General features: G+C 39.5%; 2 protein-coding genes across 4 annotated transcripts in view; one reads left to right on the top strand and one right to left on the bottom strand.

Annotated features, from left to right (window-relative positions):
- The window catches only part of LOC103377794 (ubiquitin-associated and SH3 domain-containing protein B), a 31,116-nt gene extending 19,930 nt beyond the window's left edge, over positions 1 to 11,186 (top strand). Inside the window, exons 2-14 of one of the 2 annotated variants that reach the window (XM_008308751.3) lie at positions 1,271 to 1,324; positions 2,131 to 2,317; positions 3,701 to 3,899; positions 4,260 to 4,429; positions 4,537 to 4,745; positions 5,280 to 5,424; positions 5,507 to 5,636; positions 6,133 to 6,252; positions 6,550 to 6,642; positions 6,821 to 6,965; positions 7,873 to 7,979; positions 8,311 to 8,420; positions 9,748 to 11,186. In XM_008308751.3, coding sequence (XP_008306973.1) covers positions 1,271 to 1,324; positions 2,131 to 2,317; positions 3,701 to 3,899; positions 4,260 to 4,429; positions 4,537 to 4,745; positions 5,280 to 5,424; positions 5,507 to 5,636; positions 6,133 to 6,252; positions 6,550 to 6,642; positions 6,821 to 6,965; positions 7,873 to 7,979; positions 8,311 to 8,420; positions 9,748 to 9,885 — 1,807 coding nt within the window. In that variant the 3' untranslated portion in view covers positions 9,886 to 11,186. Of the gene's footprint in view, positions 1 to 1,270; positions 1,325 to 2,130; positions 2,318 to 3,700; positions 3,900 to 4,259; positions 4,430 to 4,536; positions 4,746 to 5,279; positions 5,425 to 5,503; positions 5,637 to 6,132; positions 6,253 to 6,549; positions 6,643 to 6,820; positions 6,966 to 7,872; positions 7,980 to 8,310; positions 8,421 to 9,747 lie in introns of both variants that reach the window. The other variant, XM_008308749.3, reaches the window with a different exon arrangement.
- A 996-nt stretch (positions 11,187 to 12,182) lies between these two features.
- Positions 12,183 to 16,110, bottom strand: part of LOC103377795 (porphobilinogen deaminase) — a 5,869-nt gene continuing 1,941 nt past the window's right edge. For both annotated transcript variants that reach the window (XM_008308753.3, XM_008308752.3), the window contains exons 4-14: positions 15,870 to 15,919; positions 15,716 to 15,771; positions 15,165 to 15,242; positions 14,944 to 15,021; positions 14,784 to 14,859; positions 14,580 to 14,693; positions 14,448 to 14,486; positions 13,963 to 14,082; positions 13,812 to 13,865; positions 13,612 to 13,698; positions 12,183 to 13,449 (exon numbers count right to left, since the gene is read on the bottom strand). In XM_008308753.3, coding sequence (XP_008306975.1) covers positions 13,276 to 13,449; positions 13,612 to 13,698; positions 13,812 to 13,865; positions 13,963 to 14,082; positions 14,448 to 14,486; positions 14,580 to 14,693; positions 14,784 to 14,859; positions 14,944 to 15,021; positions 15,165 to 15,242; positions 15,716 to 15,771; positions 15,870 to 15,919 — 926 coding nt within the window. In that variant the 3' untranslated portion in view covers positions 12,183 to 13,275. The remainder of the gene's footprint in view (positions 13,450 to 13,611; positions 13,699 to 13,811; positions 13,866 to 13,962; positions 14,083 to 14,447; positions 14,487 to 14,579; positions 14,694 to 14,783; positions 14,860 to 14,943; positions 15,022 to 15,164; positions 15,243 to 15,715; positions 15,772 to 15,869; positions 15,920 to 16,110) is intronic.

The following is a 16,110-nucleotide window of genomic DNA, read 5'->3' as shown; positions in this document are numbered from 1 at the left end:
TGTTATGCTTCATTTCAAACATTTCAGCAGGCCATTCTGTTAGGATCCAGCCTTTGCAGTCAGCATGTGTTCATTAGTTCACACGTTTGCGTGCAAACACACAAACACCCACTCATCGTTTCCTTCCCAAAGGAGGCGCATCTGATGACACTCTCGGGGAGCCGCCTGCTCCCTGGAGACGAAACCACATTAATATGTGCAATTCTTATCTTTAGAGTGGTGGCTAATTAGATTCCGTGACTCCATTATGAATAATCTGATGTGCTCATCCTTCTCCTCCTTATCAGCCACGTCTCCAGGTTTCAGGAGAGAGACTTAAATGGAAAACTCTGTGCTGCTGCTCTGTTATGAAGTCGTCATCATCATCCATCTTAAGCAGCTAATTACAAAACACCGTGTGGCGCCTTGTCTGTTTACTTTGGCAAAATAAAAAGACGTTGTTTTCTCATAATTTTACCTTAATGGAAATAGTCAGTACGAGCAGTATTCCGTCACACTTGTGTTGCGTTTCTTCACTAACAGCAGACTCCAGGTTATTCAGATGAGTCACTGAGAATGTTCATTGTGGTTAAGAGGAGTTACCTCCTGTAGGCTTGCTTCACCTTTGTTATGCTACAGCTTCCTCTGTAAGTCAGTGATAATGTCTTTCCGCTCATGTGTCATTTTCACTGTCCTCTGTCAGAGAAACCCTGACTCCTTCTGACTTTTTGATACTTGTAGACTGAGGACACCTCAGGTTCAGAAAGTAAATCCCCGACACTCATTTTTTCCACTGACATGTCATGTTGTTCAAAACCTGGATCCAAAACCAGTTAACAGTTTTCAATAACAAAATAAAAAAAGCACAGATGAAGCAGACTCCATGACATTATTCTTAAAGTGAACATACAGTACACGCCATGGAGTATCTCCAAATATTCTACTTTGTTATATACTTTGTTTTTTCAACACACTTTTTCCCCATTTTGTATTGACCTTTTGGTTTTATAATTTTCGCGGTTGCAGTTTCCCCCATAGTTAATATGGAACTGGAACACTTCTCCTTTATTTTACTGTACTGTACTGTGTTCTTCTGCAGCTCGACTTCTTTATCTCAAATGTATAAATGACAATACTCTGCTAACATGACTTGAAACAGATAATTGACTCGTGAGTCTCTCGTTTGCTACACTGGTACCATGAGTAGTTGTGGAGAAACTGTGACACTGTTGTTGATTTTCACTTTTGTTTTTTGTTCCTCTCTCTCTCTCTCTCTCTCTGTTATCTGTAGAATAAAAGCGCTGGTATCAACAGGAGGCCGGAGTGTACAGGCAGCATGTGACTGGTGAGTAAAGAAAACCAGTGTCTGTACAGTACATTCTGATGCACAATAGTACAACTTCAGAGGAAGAAAAAAAAAGTGTCACACTGCCCTCTGCTGTTAATGCACATGTTCACTGTACGTTATGGCACATCCTTGCTGTAGGAAAGAAACTGTGGTTGTTACCTCTGTTTTTTTATAACCCAATATTTTCAACTGGAGGCAGATCTGTACCAGAGGCAGGATGGAACACATTTTATAAATAAACCAAATTTGAACCTTAATTGGATTGTATATTTACATTTATGCCACTTACCGATGCTAGGATAACTGGTGTGTTAACAGTTTCTCTGGAAGTTGAGAAATGTGATTGTTTAATGTTTGACTTTTTCAGACATATTATGTAATGTACTTACTGTAGTAACATTGTCCAGAAAGCACTACTGCTTTTGTGTGGTAACATTTGCCGCAGAATTACGATGATCAGTCAATATAGTAAAACAGAAAGTTCACTTACTGTGAAGTAAGAAATGCAAATTGTTTCTTTTTGTCTCGATGTGTTTGTCTTCACATCATCAGTTAAGGAGAACAGGTGGGGGTTTATAAGTTATACTTCTTATTCACTCGTTTTTTGAATATGCATTTTGTCCAATCTTTAAATGTTTTGTACCATATATCTCACTCGTTTTTTGAATATGCATTTCTATGTCCAATCTTTAAATGTTTTGTACCATGTTTTTTCAATATGTATTTTTTTTATTTTCATACTTGAAATAAACACTTCGATCAGTCATTGTTTTTTCCTCTCATCACCTACATCCCTCTCTCAGGCTGTTTTCCCATGTGGATGACCCGTTCCTGGACGACCCCCTGCCCAGGGAGTTTGTCCTCTACCTGCGACCCAGTGGACCACTACAGAACCAGCTGTCACATTTCTGGCAGCAGAGCAGAGTCACCTGTGGCAAAAACAAAGCTCACAACATTTTCCCTCACATCACTCTCTGCCAGTTTTTCATGGTGAGTTCACAACACACGCCAGGATGGCCTGAAAGAACGTTTCATGTACGATACCGATACGGCAACAATATCAAAGTCTGCCATCAAAGTCTGACCAATATCGGACCAGTACCTGACTAACGGATCGAGCCTTCCCTGACATGAACTTTATACCAGTAGATTTAAGGTCCAGAGTAAATCTACTTCACACAGAAATAACTCAGTTCTTCAATTCTTATTTTTTTTAGTTGGCACTTTTACATGGAAAAGTAGTTTAGGAACTAAAAAGGTGGTTTCAGCAAAAAACCCTGCCCTGATCTACCCCCCTGTTACTGACTTACAAGGGGAAGTGGAGCAAAACTCTGTAAAGCCCCAGAACTCTTCCAGAACATACTTTAGTAGGTTTATCTGTTGTCGTATCAGTTTACCGTAGAACTGAGACTTATCAGAAAAAAAAGAGGAAAAATTGCCAGGGATTTTTTTGTAAATGTAATGTTTCCGTCTGTTTACGCTTCACCAACAGAAAGAAAAATCACCTTAACCTCTTCACATCAGCAAAAAAAAAAAAAAAATTAACCAATGCAAAAAAAAAACCCAAAGAACATTAATGTAGGATAAAATTGGAGTGGAGTGGGAAGACTAAAGAAGTCATTTTCAATTCCATGGATGCAGTTATATTTAACTAAATCTAGTAAACCTTCATCACTGTTTACTGACAGTTTTAGTCACTACAACATGGTTTACACACAGGTTCACTAGTTATTTACCAATCACATTTGTTTATGCATCGCTGCTTTGCTTTTTCCCGTCAGCTGTAGATATATACAACATCAACATCAACATCAACATCAACAGCTCCAGAGCAGGCAGCAGTGTTTGTTGCATCTGTGACAAGTTCCCATTCCGTGTTCACTACAAACAGGACCAGTAAACATTACAGCTGTGTCGGGACCTTTTTCTGAAAGTTTGTTTGTTTGTTTCCTTGTGGCCAGTGCAGATTTTTAAACACCCCCATTAAAGTGCATATCCGGGTCCACATTTGTGCGGCAAACCCAAGACCCAAAAACTTGGGTGTTCTTCAAAAACCACAGCCTCCTTAGAAGTGTGCTGTTCCATAACCCGGTATTTATTTATAATTATAACGTGCGTGCACCGCATATGTGCACAAACATTTAAAATAACTGAAATAATTTGTTGTGAAGCACTTTTTTCCAATTTGTAGCCATTTAATAATATAACTGTCAACTGTGTACAGTCAGAGCGATCACCCACCATGCTTTACAGTCTATTTCCCTTTAAATTGGAGTTACTTTTAAAATATTTCTTAATTTAAAAAGAGCAATCAATTTCAGTAATGTTTTTCTTTTTTTTAAAGAATGTTGTTTTTTTTCTCCTGGTACACAGTGTGCTGACCACAAAGTAGAGGCTCTGTGTGAGGCCCTGCAGGCCACCGTACAGCAGTGGAGAGGTCGCTTTCCAACCCCCCTACCCCTGGAGCTTTACACATCCTCCAACTTCATTGGACTTTTTGTGGAAGAGCAGATAGCTGACATCCTCAAGCAGTTTGCAGCCGAGTTCGCTACAGAGGCTGCAAGGACAGCAGGTCGGTACTACGAGAAGAAAAGAAAAAAAGTAAAGAGGAAATTTATTCAAATTATTCAGGATAGTTGAGTTAAATTAAAAAAATTAAGATAAGTTAAATTAAATTAAGATAAGAACCTGTTTTTAAAAAGCATTATCACAAACTGAACTCTCGATCTGCTCGTACTGTGTCTCCTAGCAAACACTATATATGGTTGGATGTAAGTTAAGATGAGAATTACCTTGAGGTATTTTAGTTTCATGATTTATTCAAAACCATGACCTAGCCACGACCCCAAGTGTCTTGGTTTTTTCCACCAACCAGAGGAAATTCACTTATTAGTCACTTCTTTCATATGATCTCACCTTCTTCTCCCCCCAGAGGTTCACGTGGAGCCTCATAAAAAGCAGCTCCATGTCACCCTGGCCTACAACTTCCCCAGTGATCACCTCTCATCTCTGGAGAAACTGGCCAAGGGCATCGAAGTCAAGCTGGGCTGCGATTGGCTGGCTGTTCTGTTCTCCAGGGACATTCGTTTTGCCAACCACGAGGTACATTTCAATCCAATTACCTGTGAATGTTTAAACTGCAAATGAAGCAGAGCGATGTCCGTCCCTGTAGCCCACCCTCTGACTCCTTCCTCACTCATTATGTGCAGACCCTGAGGGTAATGTACCCCTACATGCCTCAGAATGAGGATGAGTTGGAGCTGGTTCCCGGAGATTTTGTCTTCATGTCCCCAGTGGACCAGACTGGGACCAGTGAGGGCTGGGTGTACGGGACTTCACTGACCACAGGGCTGTCCGGACTGCTGCCTGAGAATTATGTCAACCTGGCTGATGAGTCTGACACTTGGGTTTTCCATGGGTGAGCAGATCAGATGGTGCAGATAATAAAGGACAGAGTGATTTAGTAAATGGAACCTGAAAGATCACAACATAATAATGGGGTCCATGAAGCAAAGGAATGTCTGGTTGAAAACACATTTTGTCAAGTTTAAATATATATATATATTATTTAAAAATAAATTTACAAAAGTTGGCTTTTTAATGAGAATTTTTAGGCATGTTGTGAGGTTTTTATTTACTAAGAAAATGTTACAACCACAAGTAGAAAAATTCTTTTCAAACCCTTTTTAATGAGAATTTTTAGGCATGTTGTGAGGTTTTTATTTACTAAGAAAATGTTACAACCACAAGTAGAAAAATTCTTTTCAAACCCTTGTTATAAAACTTTTATTTTTTTTACCACCTTTTGTTCGAATCAGCCCAAACCAGACCTTCTTTGTCCTCTGATCTCAGAGCGAGACTCCAGATCTCGACAAGGTGTTAGGGTCCAGAGAACTCAGCTGAGCTGAATGGTCAAAGGCCGATGTGTCTGACATGTGTTTGTCCACCACAGCTCCCATTCCTTCTTCAGCTGTGGGCCCAGTGATAAGGCCTGTAAGGACAGAGGGATGTTTGATGGACTGCTGGACAGCCGACGCCCAGACAGCAGCAGCCCTGGAGACACGCCCTCCCTCAGTCTTATTTGTCATCCAATGCAGGTACTTCTTTATTCTCACTTTTTGTTGTAACTGAATTTCTTTGCCCATTAAATCCCAGCATGCATTGATATCGTCCCAGCAGGTTCTGAGGATCAGCGGTGGTGGTGGTCATCCACGACAGTCCAAACGCTCACTATTCGTCTGCAGGCACGGAGAGAGGATGGACGTGGTCTTTGGTAAACACTGGCTCTCCCTGTGCTCAGACAGTAAAGGTGAGGACGACGTTAATCTGTTCAAACCCAACGTTACATCAGTAACAGAGAGTCTTTGACGTTTCCCGGATGTTTTGGGTTTCCAAAGGTCGATATTGTGAGCTTCATTTTTCTTTTTTAACATCAGCCTCAGTGTTAGCAACTGAGTTAGCAGACTTAACAGATTTGTTTTCTGCCTCATCACCAGAGAGTTGAGTTAGCAGACATTTGTTTTCTGCCTCATCACCAGAGAGTTGGACACAAATGTCAATGTAGAGGAGGACGATGCACGGGCAAAATGATGACTGCTATTATTTCTATCATTATAGGGATTGTGGGTATTTTTTGTGAATGTTAATTGCTCTAGTAATTAATTGTGGGATATAACATTAAAAACCGACCGCATTGTCCTTCCCTAAAATGCTAATTTTCCTTGACAGATGATGTACAGTTGCTCAGTAAACGCCCTGCACGGGATCTTTATATGCTGCTAATATGTGTTACATTTGTCTGACAGGTAGATACGTGCGCTCCAACCTCAACATGCCTCCCAGTTTGCCCCTGTGGGGCGGGCAGAGGGACTATGACATGGACACTCCTCTCACTGTGTTTGGATCCACACAGGCTCGAGTTATAGGTACGTGGTCTGGATGTGATATTATAATAATAATAATAATAAATATTATTATTAATAATAATAATGATATTAATAAATATTATTATTATTGTTATTATTATTATTATTATTAAATATTCAGCTATTAGATTGATTCTAATGTAACCAGTGTAAACATGTAATGTGTAAAAAGCTGTGTTTATGATCAGATACATACAGCAGCTGCCTACAGGATAACAAGGGACTCGTCCTGAATAACTTCAACAGGGTATTCTAATACTGATTCTAATAAAAAACATCTTCGTCTTCTTCTTCCAGGTGAAGCCCTTTTAGAGAGTAACACGGTGATAGACTTTTTGTACTGTTCTCCGTCTCTGAGATGTGTGCAGACGGCACAGAACATCCTGAAAGGTGAGAGAAGTCGGAGCCTGCAGAGACGTTCTCCCAGAACCCACTGGAAGTGTTTGGTCTTAGAGACAAAAAAAACCCCAGCTGTTAGTCTTGACCAGGACCTTAGTCGAATTAAGATTCAAGTTATTGTTTCAACCTGATTTGTTCTACATCTGTATGTGTCTGTGTGTGTGTTTAGGTCTACAACAAGACGGTAAACTGAAAGTAAGAGTGGAACCAGGACTTTTTGAATGGACCAAGTGGGTTTCTGGAAACTCACTGCCTGCGTGGATTCCACCGGCCGACCTGGCTGCAGCCAACTTCAGTGTGGACACACTGTACAGGTAACCTTACCATCAGTGTTACAATCTAACATACCTTTTATTGTCATGTTGTTGTTTTTTATTATGTATTGTGCAGTTTGCTGTACCATGATATACAAAAACATCATCACAGAGCCCAGCGGTTACTCTCGTCACAGCAGGACCATGTGTCTGTCAAACAACACTACTTTTATTTTAAAACCTAAAATCAGTTTCATGTTTAAGAGCATTTGGAGTACACGGTCTGGATCACATGAAAACAAATAAGATAACAGTCAGGTCTGGACCTGACCCGAAGAACTACGCTCTTGAGTTTGGGTTTGGTTCAAGTTAACAGTCAGGTCTGGACCTGACCCGCAGGTTAACTACGCTCTTGAGTTTGGGTTTGGTTCCAGCAGAAGAAATGCCTCCTGCTCTAATCCAGACACGATGACACAGCTTTAGTTCACGTTCAGCGTCCTGCTCAGAGACACTTGGCCACACTAGGGGACAAAAACAGGAAACTGTGTGTGTGTGTGTGGTGTGCACAGTACATATTTGAGAGAGTGCAGTTTACATGTCCTACCTGCAGCTGTGACTGTGTTGATGCCACAGATGTGCCGTGTTCCAGCTCTGGAGCTCAAACGCATCTGTCTGTAATTCTTCCACACCCAGAAACCAAACACTTTTTCACTGAGCTGTAGTCATGGCAGAGGTTTGCTATTTTGGAAGTGTGATTCCAAGGGGAATTTTATTGTACTAAAATTACAACTGGACATCCAGGAACATGTCAATACACGCACAAACAATGATAGAGAAAAGCAGCTGTTTCTCAAAAACAGCACTCAAAGCTTATAAATAAAAAAAAAATTACCCAGAAATATTTAAGGAACATATAACCTGTAGTGTTTTTAACTTAATAGCGACTAAAACACTTTCCTCCATGCAGACCACTGATTCCTGTCAGCAAGCTCACTGTGTCTGAGTCCTATGAGAACTACATGAGTCGGAGCTACCAAGTGACCAAAGACCTTCTGTCCGACTGCAAAAACACTGGTAAGAGAAGCTACATGTACCAGATTTAAAAAAAGTCTGTCTAGGTCAGTGGTTCTCAAAGTGAGGGGTGGGTCCTCCTTATGGCGCACAGAACTATTGTAGCTTGTAGTAACTATTTACATCAAGGTAAATTCATTTCCGTTTTAATATGTTCTCTATTTCAGTCAGTGGAGTTTTAAAGCAGCAGTACTGTGTGTTGATATGGGGGGGCGCTGTAGGAAAAGTTTGGGAACCACTGGTCCAGCTTAACTTTTCCTTTTATTGTTCTACATATTCATGTTTTTTGTCCTCTGCTGATGTTCTGTGCTGCTGTGATTTCCACTCTTTGTAGGAAACAACGTACTGATTGTAGCCCACGCTTCTTCCTTAGAGGCCTGCACACGCCAGCTGCAGGGCCGCGGCCCACGGAGCCCTAAGGACTTCATCCAAGTCGTCAGAAAGGTCTTTTCACTGAATATGTCTCTGATCTAGTCCAGGTCGTCCTGACTACACATCCTAGGTGTCAGTTTATCCATCGACATTTCCATCTGGTTCCCTCACTTCCTCCCACCATTTTTACTGTGGCCGGATGTCGGAACATATGGGTGACCCTTTTACAACTCCACAGATGTGAGGCATCCATATGTAGGAGGAAGTCTGAGTTAGATATGTTTAGTGCTGGAATTATACTACAAAGTATTTTTAGAACTCTGAAGGGCAGTTAAAAGTTGAGTCTTTCCAGCAGCAGGTCACAGAAAACATTTTGTCTTTGTTTCAGACTATTCTGGTTGTAAAAAGATTAATCCTCAACTCCTGCGGGTCCACTCTGACACCTCGCTCAGCGATCAGGGAACTGAGCTGCTTTCATACACACAGCTAGTGACATAATGTTTATTTTGCTTGTAGATTCCAACCAGACCCTAAACTTCCTCTCCAGATAATGCTTCTTTGTTTGGCTGCTCATTCCTGAGAAAACAGAGTCGTGAGCTTTCATAACTGCAGGCGTTTTTTTTCTATTTCTCTGCCTGTTCTTTGACAAATCACAACAAAACAGAGTCTGTCAGTTTGAAAACCAATAAAAAAATGAATAAAATAAACCCAGCAAGGAAAGGAAGTTATAAAGACTTTTACACGAAAGCCTGGAGGTAGTGCTGTGGTTTCACTTTTTGGTCAGAGTTTAAAATTTTGTCTCCTGCTGGTCAGCACTGAAATGTGAGGTCTGTAGGAATTAATAGCTTTTATTTGATCATTAAACCTTTTAAACACAAATGTATTTATATATTCAAGCTTTGATTGTACCATCAAAGAGTACACAGCTCTGCAACAACAGTAAGATGCTTAACAAGTTTAAGAACTTTATAGAATATGCAGACAATTAGGATTAGTGAAAGTTAATACACATCTCTACACTCTCGTTCTCCACCAGGTGGTGCTATATAATGTTTAACGTCTATTTAATGTCTTTCTGACTTTTTCCAAGAAATTCAAGTATTCAAGTTATTTTTTTTAGAAAAAAAATCTAATTTAATTTAGATAACTCAATCTATATTTTTTAATTAAAAAAGAGATAAAAAAAAAATTTTCCCATTAAACTTAGCTAAAATTTGTATGTAGCCAAAGAAACCAAGAGTTAGCCAAAGAGGCACCAAACTTGCTAAAGGTTGGCATAAAGACTGTTGACATAGTAGTTTATATAATACATACTGTAATTATAGTAGAATAATTAAATAGTGTGCTCGTTTGAAGATCTTATGAAACTAACCATCTGATTCCTCTGCTACGTCCTCAGATTCCTTACCTGGGTTTCTGCTCCTGTGAGGAGCAGGGCGATACTGGAGTGTGGCAGTTGGCCGACCCTCCCATCCTTCCCCTCACACATGGACCAAACCATACATTTGACTGGAGGGAGACACTCCAACAAGAATGACCAGACTGTCTGCCAGACCCCAGACCCTTAGTGTATCCTCCAACCTAACCACACTGCAAAACAAGACAGAGGTATACTGGAACTTTTCTCTTTACACAAACAATGGTGAAGAAGGAGGTTCCTGCCTCAGTTGGTGAAAAAAAGGTTGCCTCACGTTTTCCCCTACGCTAAAGTTTGTCAGGACACAGGAAGTAGTAGGTCTGGTTGTAATTGACAGCTCTGACAAGTAGCGTCAGTCCACTCTCTACTTTTCTGAAATTAGCATTAGCTCACTCGCTGCTTGTGTTTCGCTAGTAAATACTGCAGTATCCTCTTACTGCCAACACACCGGCTCTGTGACATGTTACGAGTATCACTGAATGCTGGTTGTGTGTTGCTACATCACCACACGCAAAAAGAAAGTGGGTCTTAGGATTTGCTTCGCCTGACCCGGCTGTTCTTAAATGGACAACTGCGTTAAAAGAAAAAAACACAGGTAGAAGGCAGAGTTGCTGCAGATAGATACAACGACCTTTAAAAGTCCATTGAAAACAAACGGAGGATTTACTCTGGATAAAGTCTATGATTTATGTTTTAGGACCTTGTGCCATGTCAGCCACAGCCTAAAGGGGGCGCTAAAGCAGTTTGGATCTTTAGTTGTATTTTAGCAGGAGGATCGGCAACAAAAATGTGGCACAATTTCTGTACTTAATTTTACAAACTTCATGTAGACTTAAAAAGTATAAGAAATCCTTCTTTCCTGAACAACAACATGATACCCAACGAAGAAAACACAATTTTTTTGTTGTCCTGCAGCAGTAGCTGAGGGGAGATTCGTCACATCTGTCTTACTGCGGCCCCTCATGTTGTGTCCTCTGTGGTGCCACATGTAGCACATCCAGTACAACTGTGACTTCCAGCTGTCATGCAGTGTATGTACACAACCAATAACAAAACTATAAACAGCACAACCTGCATTATTGACAATCATACAGTAGCTTTTTTAATACTGGTCCAGCAGCGTTCTGTTGCAGTCTGTGTTTATTAAATGTCGTTCTGGGCCGCAGAGTAGCTGTACATAATCATATTTTGGAAAAGAAAAGAAAGGTCTTCCGATTTTATTTCTATTTATTTATAAACATTTCTTCCACGTTACGAGCAAATATGTAAAGAAAAAAAAGAGTGTTGCTTTTAACAGCATGCAGGAATTTTTCTCAGGTGTGGACTGCATTCAAGACGTACAGTGTGTACATGCAGCTTCTAAAAGTCTTCTATGGATGGAGTGACTGTGTTGTTGTGAGAATTAAAGTAATGTCTCCTGATGTTGTGGCTGCCCATTTGTCTCAGTTCGACTCAATTATTCATATAAATAGAACTATTTGTTCTTGTTTGGCACAGACTGTAGTAAAACTCGTTAGAAGATAATAATAAAGTTCCTTTAAAACACAACATTTAAACAAAAGTCTGGCAATGCTTAAAAGGAACCCAAAAAAGCTTGAACTATGTTTCCGTGTATATGACTACCTCCTACCGTCCAGAGCTTGTATTACACTTAATGGCCTTAATGCAGAGATTATACTGTATACGATCTGTTATCTCCAAGACGAACGTAATGCAGAGATTATATACGATCTGTTATCTCCAAGACGAACGAAGGCGATGAGTAAGTTTGTAAATACTTTTATTCGATGTGTGAATTTTATTCAATGTTTATATTATTACTTTCGTTGTTTTTCTTTCTCCCCTGTGTTTATCATAATGCTTTAAACAGAGAATGCTATATTGGCGACATACAAATACGAAAAATACCTATGAAAAGGGAACCGAAATAAAATTAACAAACAAACGGAAAAAACATGTAAAGGGACGTGGGACGCTGCGCCATTACCATGTAGGGGAGAAGTATTACTTTCACTTAATACTAGGTTTAAGTACTCTATTAGGACTGTATTTGAAAATGCGTAGTTTAAAACGTGTACTTTGAAAATTAACTTATGTTACATTCATTTTCTTTGGTAGATATTAATTTGTCGGTGGCCATTTTGTTTCTGTACACAAAGTTAAAACTGTTATTTTGGTTAAAACTGTTACAAGACTGAAATGTTGTCTACATCATTCTAAACTACAGTACGTCAAACAAAAACAAAACTCATTTAACTTTATGCAAAGTGAATTCAAATGTAGTCTGCCAAAGTGCAGTCTTTTCTCATTTGTAAATACCCAGCTTAACTGGTGGGTCTTTAATTATAAAATTAGTGATTAATTACCTGACACATTCTACATTAATAAAGCATATACACAAATACACATAGCAATTATTATGTTTATTTTTTTATTTCAAGTTTCAGTTTTGAGAAGACTTTTAAACAGAAGAGTTCAGTGACTGGCAACTGTGACTAAATATGTAAATAAAACATCAATGACTGTTTACTGTAAAACAAACAGGGAATTAAAGCTGAAAGAAACCACAAGTCATGGCTAATGTTACCATCTTGGACAGTAGGTTTATATAAAGGATTGTTATATAAAATAATCTCTTAACAGGAAGAGACAATGTCTGTACATTTGGATAGTTTATGATATGACTCTGGTAAGGCATCTTGGTACGGAGATGGCACTTTAACAGAAAGTACAAAGAAACAATTATACAGGTAAGAATTTTAGGTTGGTAGGTTGTATCGTAGCAACAGGAGTCTACTTTTACCAAATTTAAACTATTTAACATCCTGTATATGCCCCGTCTGTGTTTAAATATGACAGCTAAAAAGTTCACTCAGCATTGGCTGAATAACAATAATGACCTCTAGTGGATACAGTCTGATCAAGTTAAAACAGCATCATTAACATTCATAATTACTGACATGTCAGAAGACAACTGTATACAACACACCAGTAAACACTGTATATCCTTCATGTTCCAACCTCATCTTTGGTTCCATCAAGTTGGATCTTTCTTCATCAATTATGTATTAATACAGATAATATATAATAATACATTTTTGATATATGTTGATCTGTTTCTTATTGACAATACTAAAAACAAAACCTGAATCTCAGAGGTGTTTACCAACTGCTGTTGTCAATTACACACAGTGTACACGCAGGTGCACCATTTTCTGATGTTCTTTATTTTTGCTTTAAATACTTTTTTTTTTAATTTACAGAATTAACATCAGAGTAATTTAGATGAGGATTTTGGAACACAAGTCTGCAAACAATTTTTGAGTACAATTTATGGTATACGCCGCAAAACTGACCGGTTTGCTGAGCTCACCTGGTGCTAAAACAAACACAGCACCAGGTGACGCTATGTTGCTCACCTTAAGTGTGTAATGTTAAGAAAAATTAGAATGTAAATGAAGTTCATTCAGGACACGGAGCTCTGACTGACGTGGTCTCAGCAGAGCAGGATTATCTGGCGTCGTTGAGCTGCCGTGCCACCGTCAGAATTTCCTTGGCTCCTTTGCTCAGCAGTAAGTTGGCCAGGTCGACACCAAGCTGCTCTGCCCTGTCCTGGGCCTCACCAGAGATCTTACAGGCCGTCACTCCAACTCGTTGTAGGCGCTCGTCTACTTCCTCTGAGCTCTGTTAATATATAGATGAAAATAATTACAAATCCTTCACAATGATTTCTTCTCAAATTAACGTGAAGATATTTTGGGAAAATTGGCAAAAAAGTTGAATAAAAAAATCATCCCTTTTTGTGTTTACATTGCTGAAAGTTTTCCAAAAAAACTGAGATGTTACCTTGTCATCAGCAGTGATGCTCGTCTGCATGGTTTCCTTTAGACTGTCTGATCCATCCAGACTGTAAACTGATCCGGTCAGATAGAGCTGGAGAAAATAAACAGAATCTTTTTATTAATTTTATCCTTTGTTTTTTGATAACTTATTTAATGTGACGTGACAGTAGTTTCTGTGTCTTTGTGCCAGTATAACATTCTCACGTGTGAGTCTTTCACTTCAGTGTGAACAGCCACTGGAACGCTGCATCCTCCTTCCTGCAGACAACAAAATGTTCAATTTAGACATTGAATTGTCACCAGTTGTGCAAACTGACCGGTTTGTGTGCGTGTCTAGGTGTGTGTGTGTGTGTACCAGACGTTTGAGGAATGCTCTCTCAGCTATGCAACGCAGCACAGTATCAGGGTCATGGAGGACAGACACCATCTCCAGGATGTCCAAGTCTCTGGCCCGTACCTCTACTGCCAGAGCTCCCTGAAACACACGTGTACAAATACATACAATTAGAGGGAACTGTAACACAGTAAACATCATAAACAGACTATTTCACAGGACAATTTAAGTTGTTGAATGAAAAAAAAGGAAACAGCTTTGAGCTTCAACACCCCCTGCTGGACCATCAGTGATTATGACTTCGACCCTCATTGAATCTCAGCTACACTGCTACAAGTCAATAATATCAGTAGAATAATATTTATATAATACTGTTTCATTTTTTTTCTTTAGACTCTAGGTGAGGCACAGGAAGTGTTGAACAGTTGTTTAACAGTTGTTTAAAAGTTAAAATGTATCATCTAAACAGATCATTTTGCAGTGAATTTCCTCATATTATTTCATACCTGGCCAACAGCATACATACAGTCTTGGGGCTCTAGGATCTACAATAAAGACACATCTGACTGTTAGACAAAGGTCACAGGTAACTGAGGGACATTCAACGATCTAAAACTTTGATGTGTTTAGAGCTGTACCTGACTGATGCGCTCCTCCCAGCCCATTCTTTTGAGACCAGCAGCAGCCAAGATGATGGCAGCAAAGTCTGATGCCTCGTCCAGCTTCTTCAGACGAGTGTTGAGGTTACCACGCTACAGATTACCGTCAAGGACATAAAAAGTCTTATCTTTCAGTGAAGGACTATGTTTTAATGATCTTTCTTTAGCCAAACAGGAGGATACAATGTCTTTAAAGGTGAGGTGGGGGAATCTCTTCTTAAGTTGAGCAGCACGTCGCAGTGAACTGGTCCCAATTGGGCTGTTGAAACACAAGTCATCAGGTCAATTTGTGCAATTCTGTGATAACTGTTCGCACGGTTGTTAGTGGTCACTGGGCAGTTACCTGTTTTCTGGCAGAGTGTCAAGAGATTTTCCAGCATTTTTGGGGTGTAGAACCACAGCATCATGAGGATTTTCTCTCCTATAAATCAAACCAAACAAAGTCCAGTCAGACTGGAGACTTTATTTAAGACCATCCCAACCTAACGAAGCTGACTTCAGCTGAGGTGAGTTAGGTTCTTGTCAAGAAGTTTTTGTCAAAGAGAATAATAGTGTGGAACTCACTTCAGCACTGCTCCGATGGTGAATCCAGGAGGCAGTGTGGTGGGCAGATCTTTGAGAGAGTGAACCACCAGGTCAACCCTGCACAACACAGAAGAACCAGGTCAGGATTACATCCTGCTTTCATTCTTCACACCATAATGCAGTCATTGATCAGAGAGGCTTTTTTTAACATCTTCAAGGGAACGGAAGAACAGAGAGCTGTAGCTTCTGAAGCAGCAGGGAAGAAATTAAATTGTGTTCTTCTGAAAGTGTTTCAATGCCTTCCAGAGATAAAAAAAAAAAGAAAAAATATCAAGGAAATGTGGACAATCTAATGTTGTACAGTCTCGCTGATTTACAACTGATAACAACTTAGATGTTAAATCTTTAGTTTATGCTCAAGGAGTTGGTTCTCACTCCAGAGACGTGAACCAAAACCCCGACAGAGTCCATTTTGCATATTTTATATGTTGGGTTTAGACCAATTTGTTTTAAGTGGTATCCTGACAGTTAGTTAAACAAAGCCATGAAGGTGTGTGGTGTCAGCCACAGATGACGCAGATCACACTCACTCGTTCCTCTCCAAAGCATTCTCCAGCTCTTTGGTGAACAAACTCTTCTCTCCAATCTGCAGTGAAGAAAAAAAAAACATTGATTTTTAAAAAAATGTATTGTATAATTCCCTTTGTTGAAAAAACCAACACTCCAAACTGAAACAAGCTCTACCTTCGATAAAGCTGTGTCAAGGATTTTGTCTCCTATTGTTGACATGGCAACTGAAAGACAGAAGATACAAGGAAAAATAACATTCATTACATTGAAGTGAAATATAATAACAATTGTCCTAGTTTGACACAGGGTTTAGGTGTGATAGCATTTAGCTGTTCATTAACCGACTACTATTTTGATAGATTTCATTCTTTTATATCAAATGCTCACGTGGGAACCTTTTTTTTCTAAATTTTTT

This window comes from Cynoglossus semilaevis, chromosome 4, assembly GCF_000523025.1.
Source record: "Cynoglossus semilaevis isolate Cse_v1.0 chromosome 4, Cse_v1.0, whole genome shotgun sequence".
Classification (NCBI taxonomy): Eukaryota; Metazoa; Chordata; class Actinopteri; order Pleuronectiformes; family Cynoglossidae; genus Cynoglossus; species Cynoglossus semilaevis.
The sequence above is the reverse complement of the archived record's forward strand: the minus strand, read 5'-3'. Positions and strand labels throughout refer to the sequence as shown.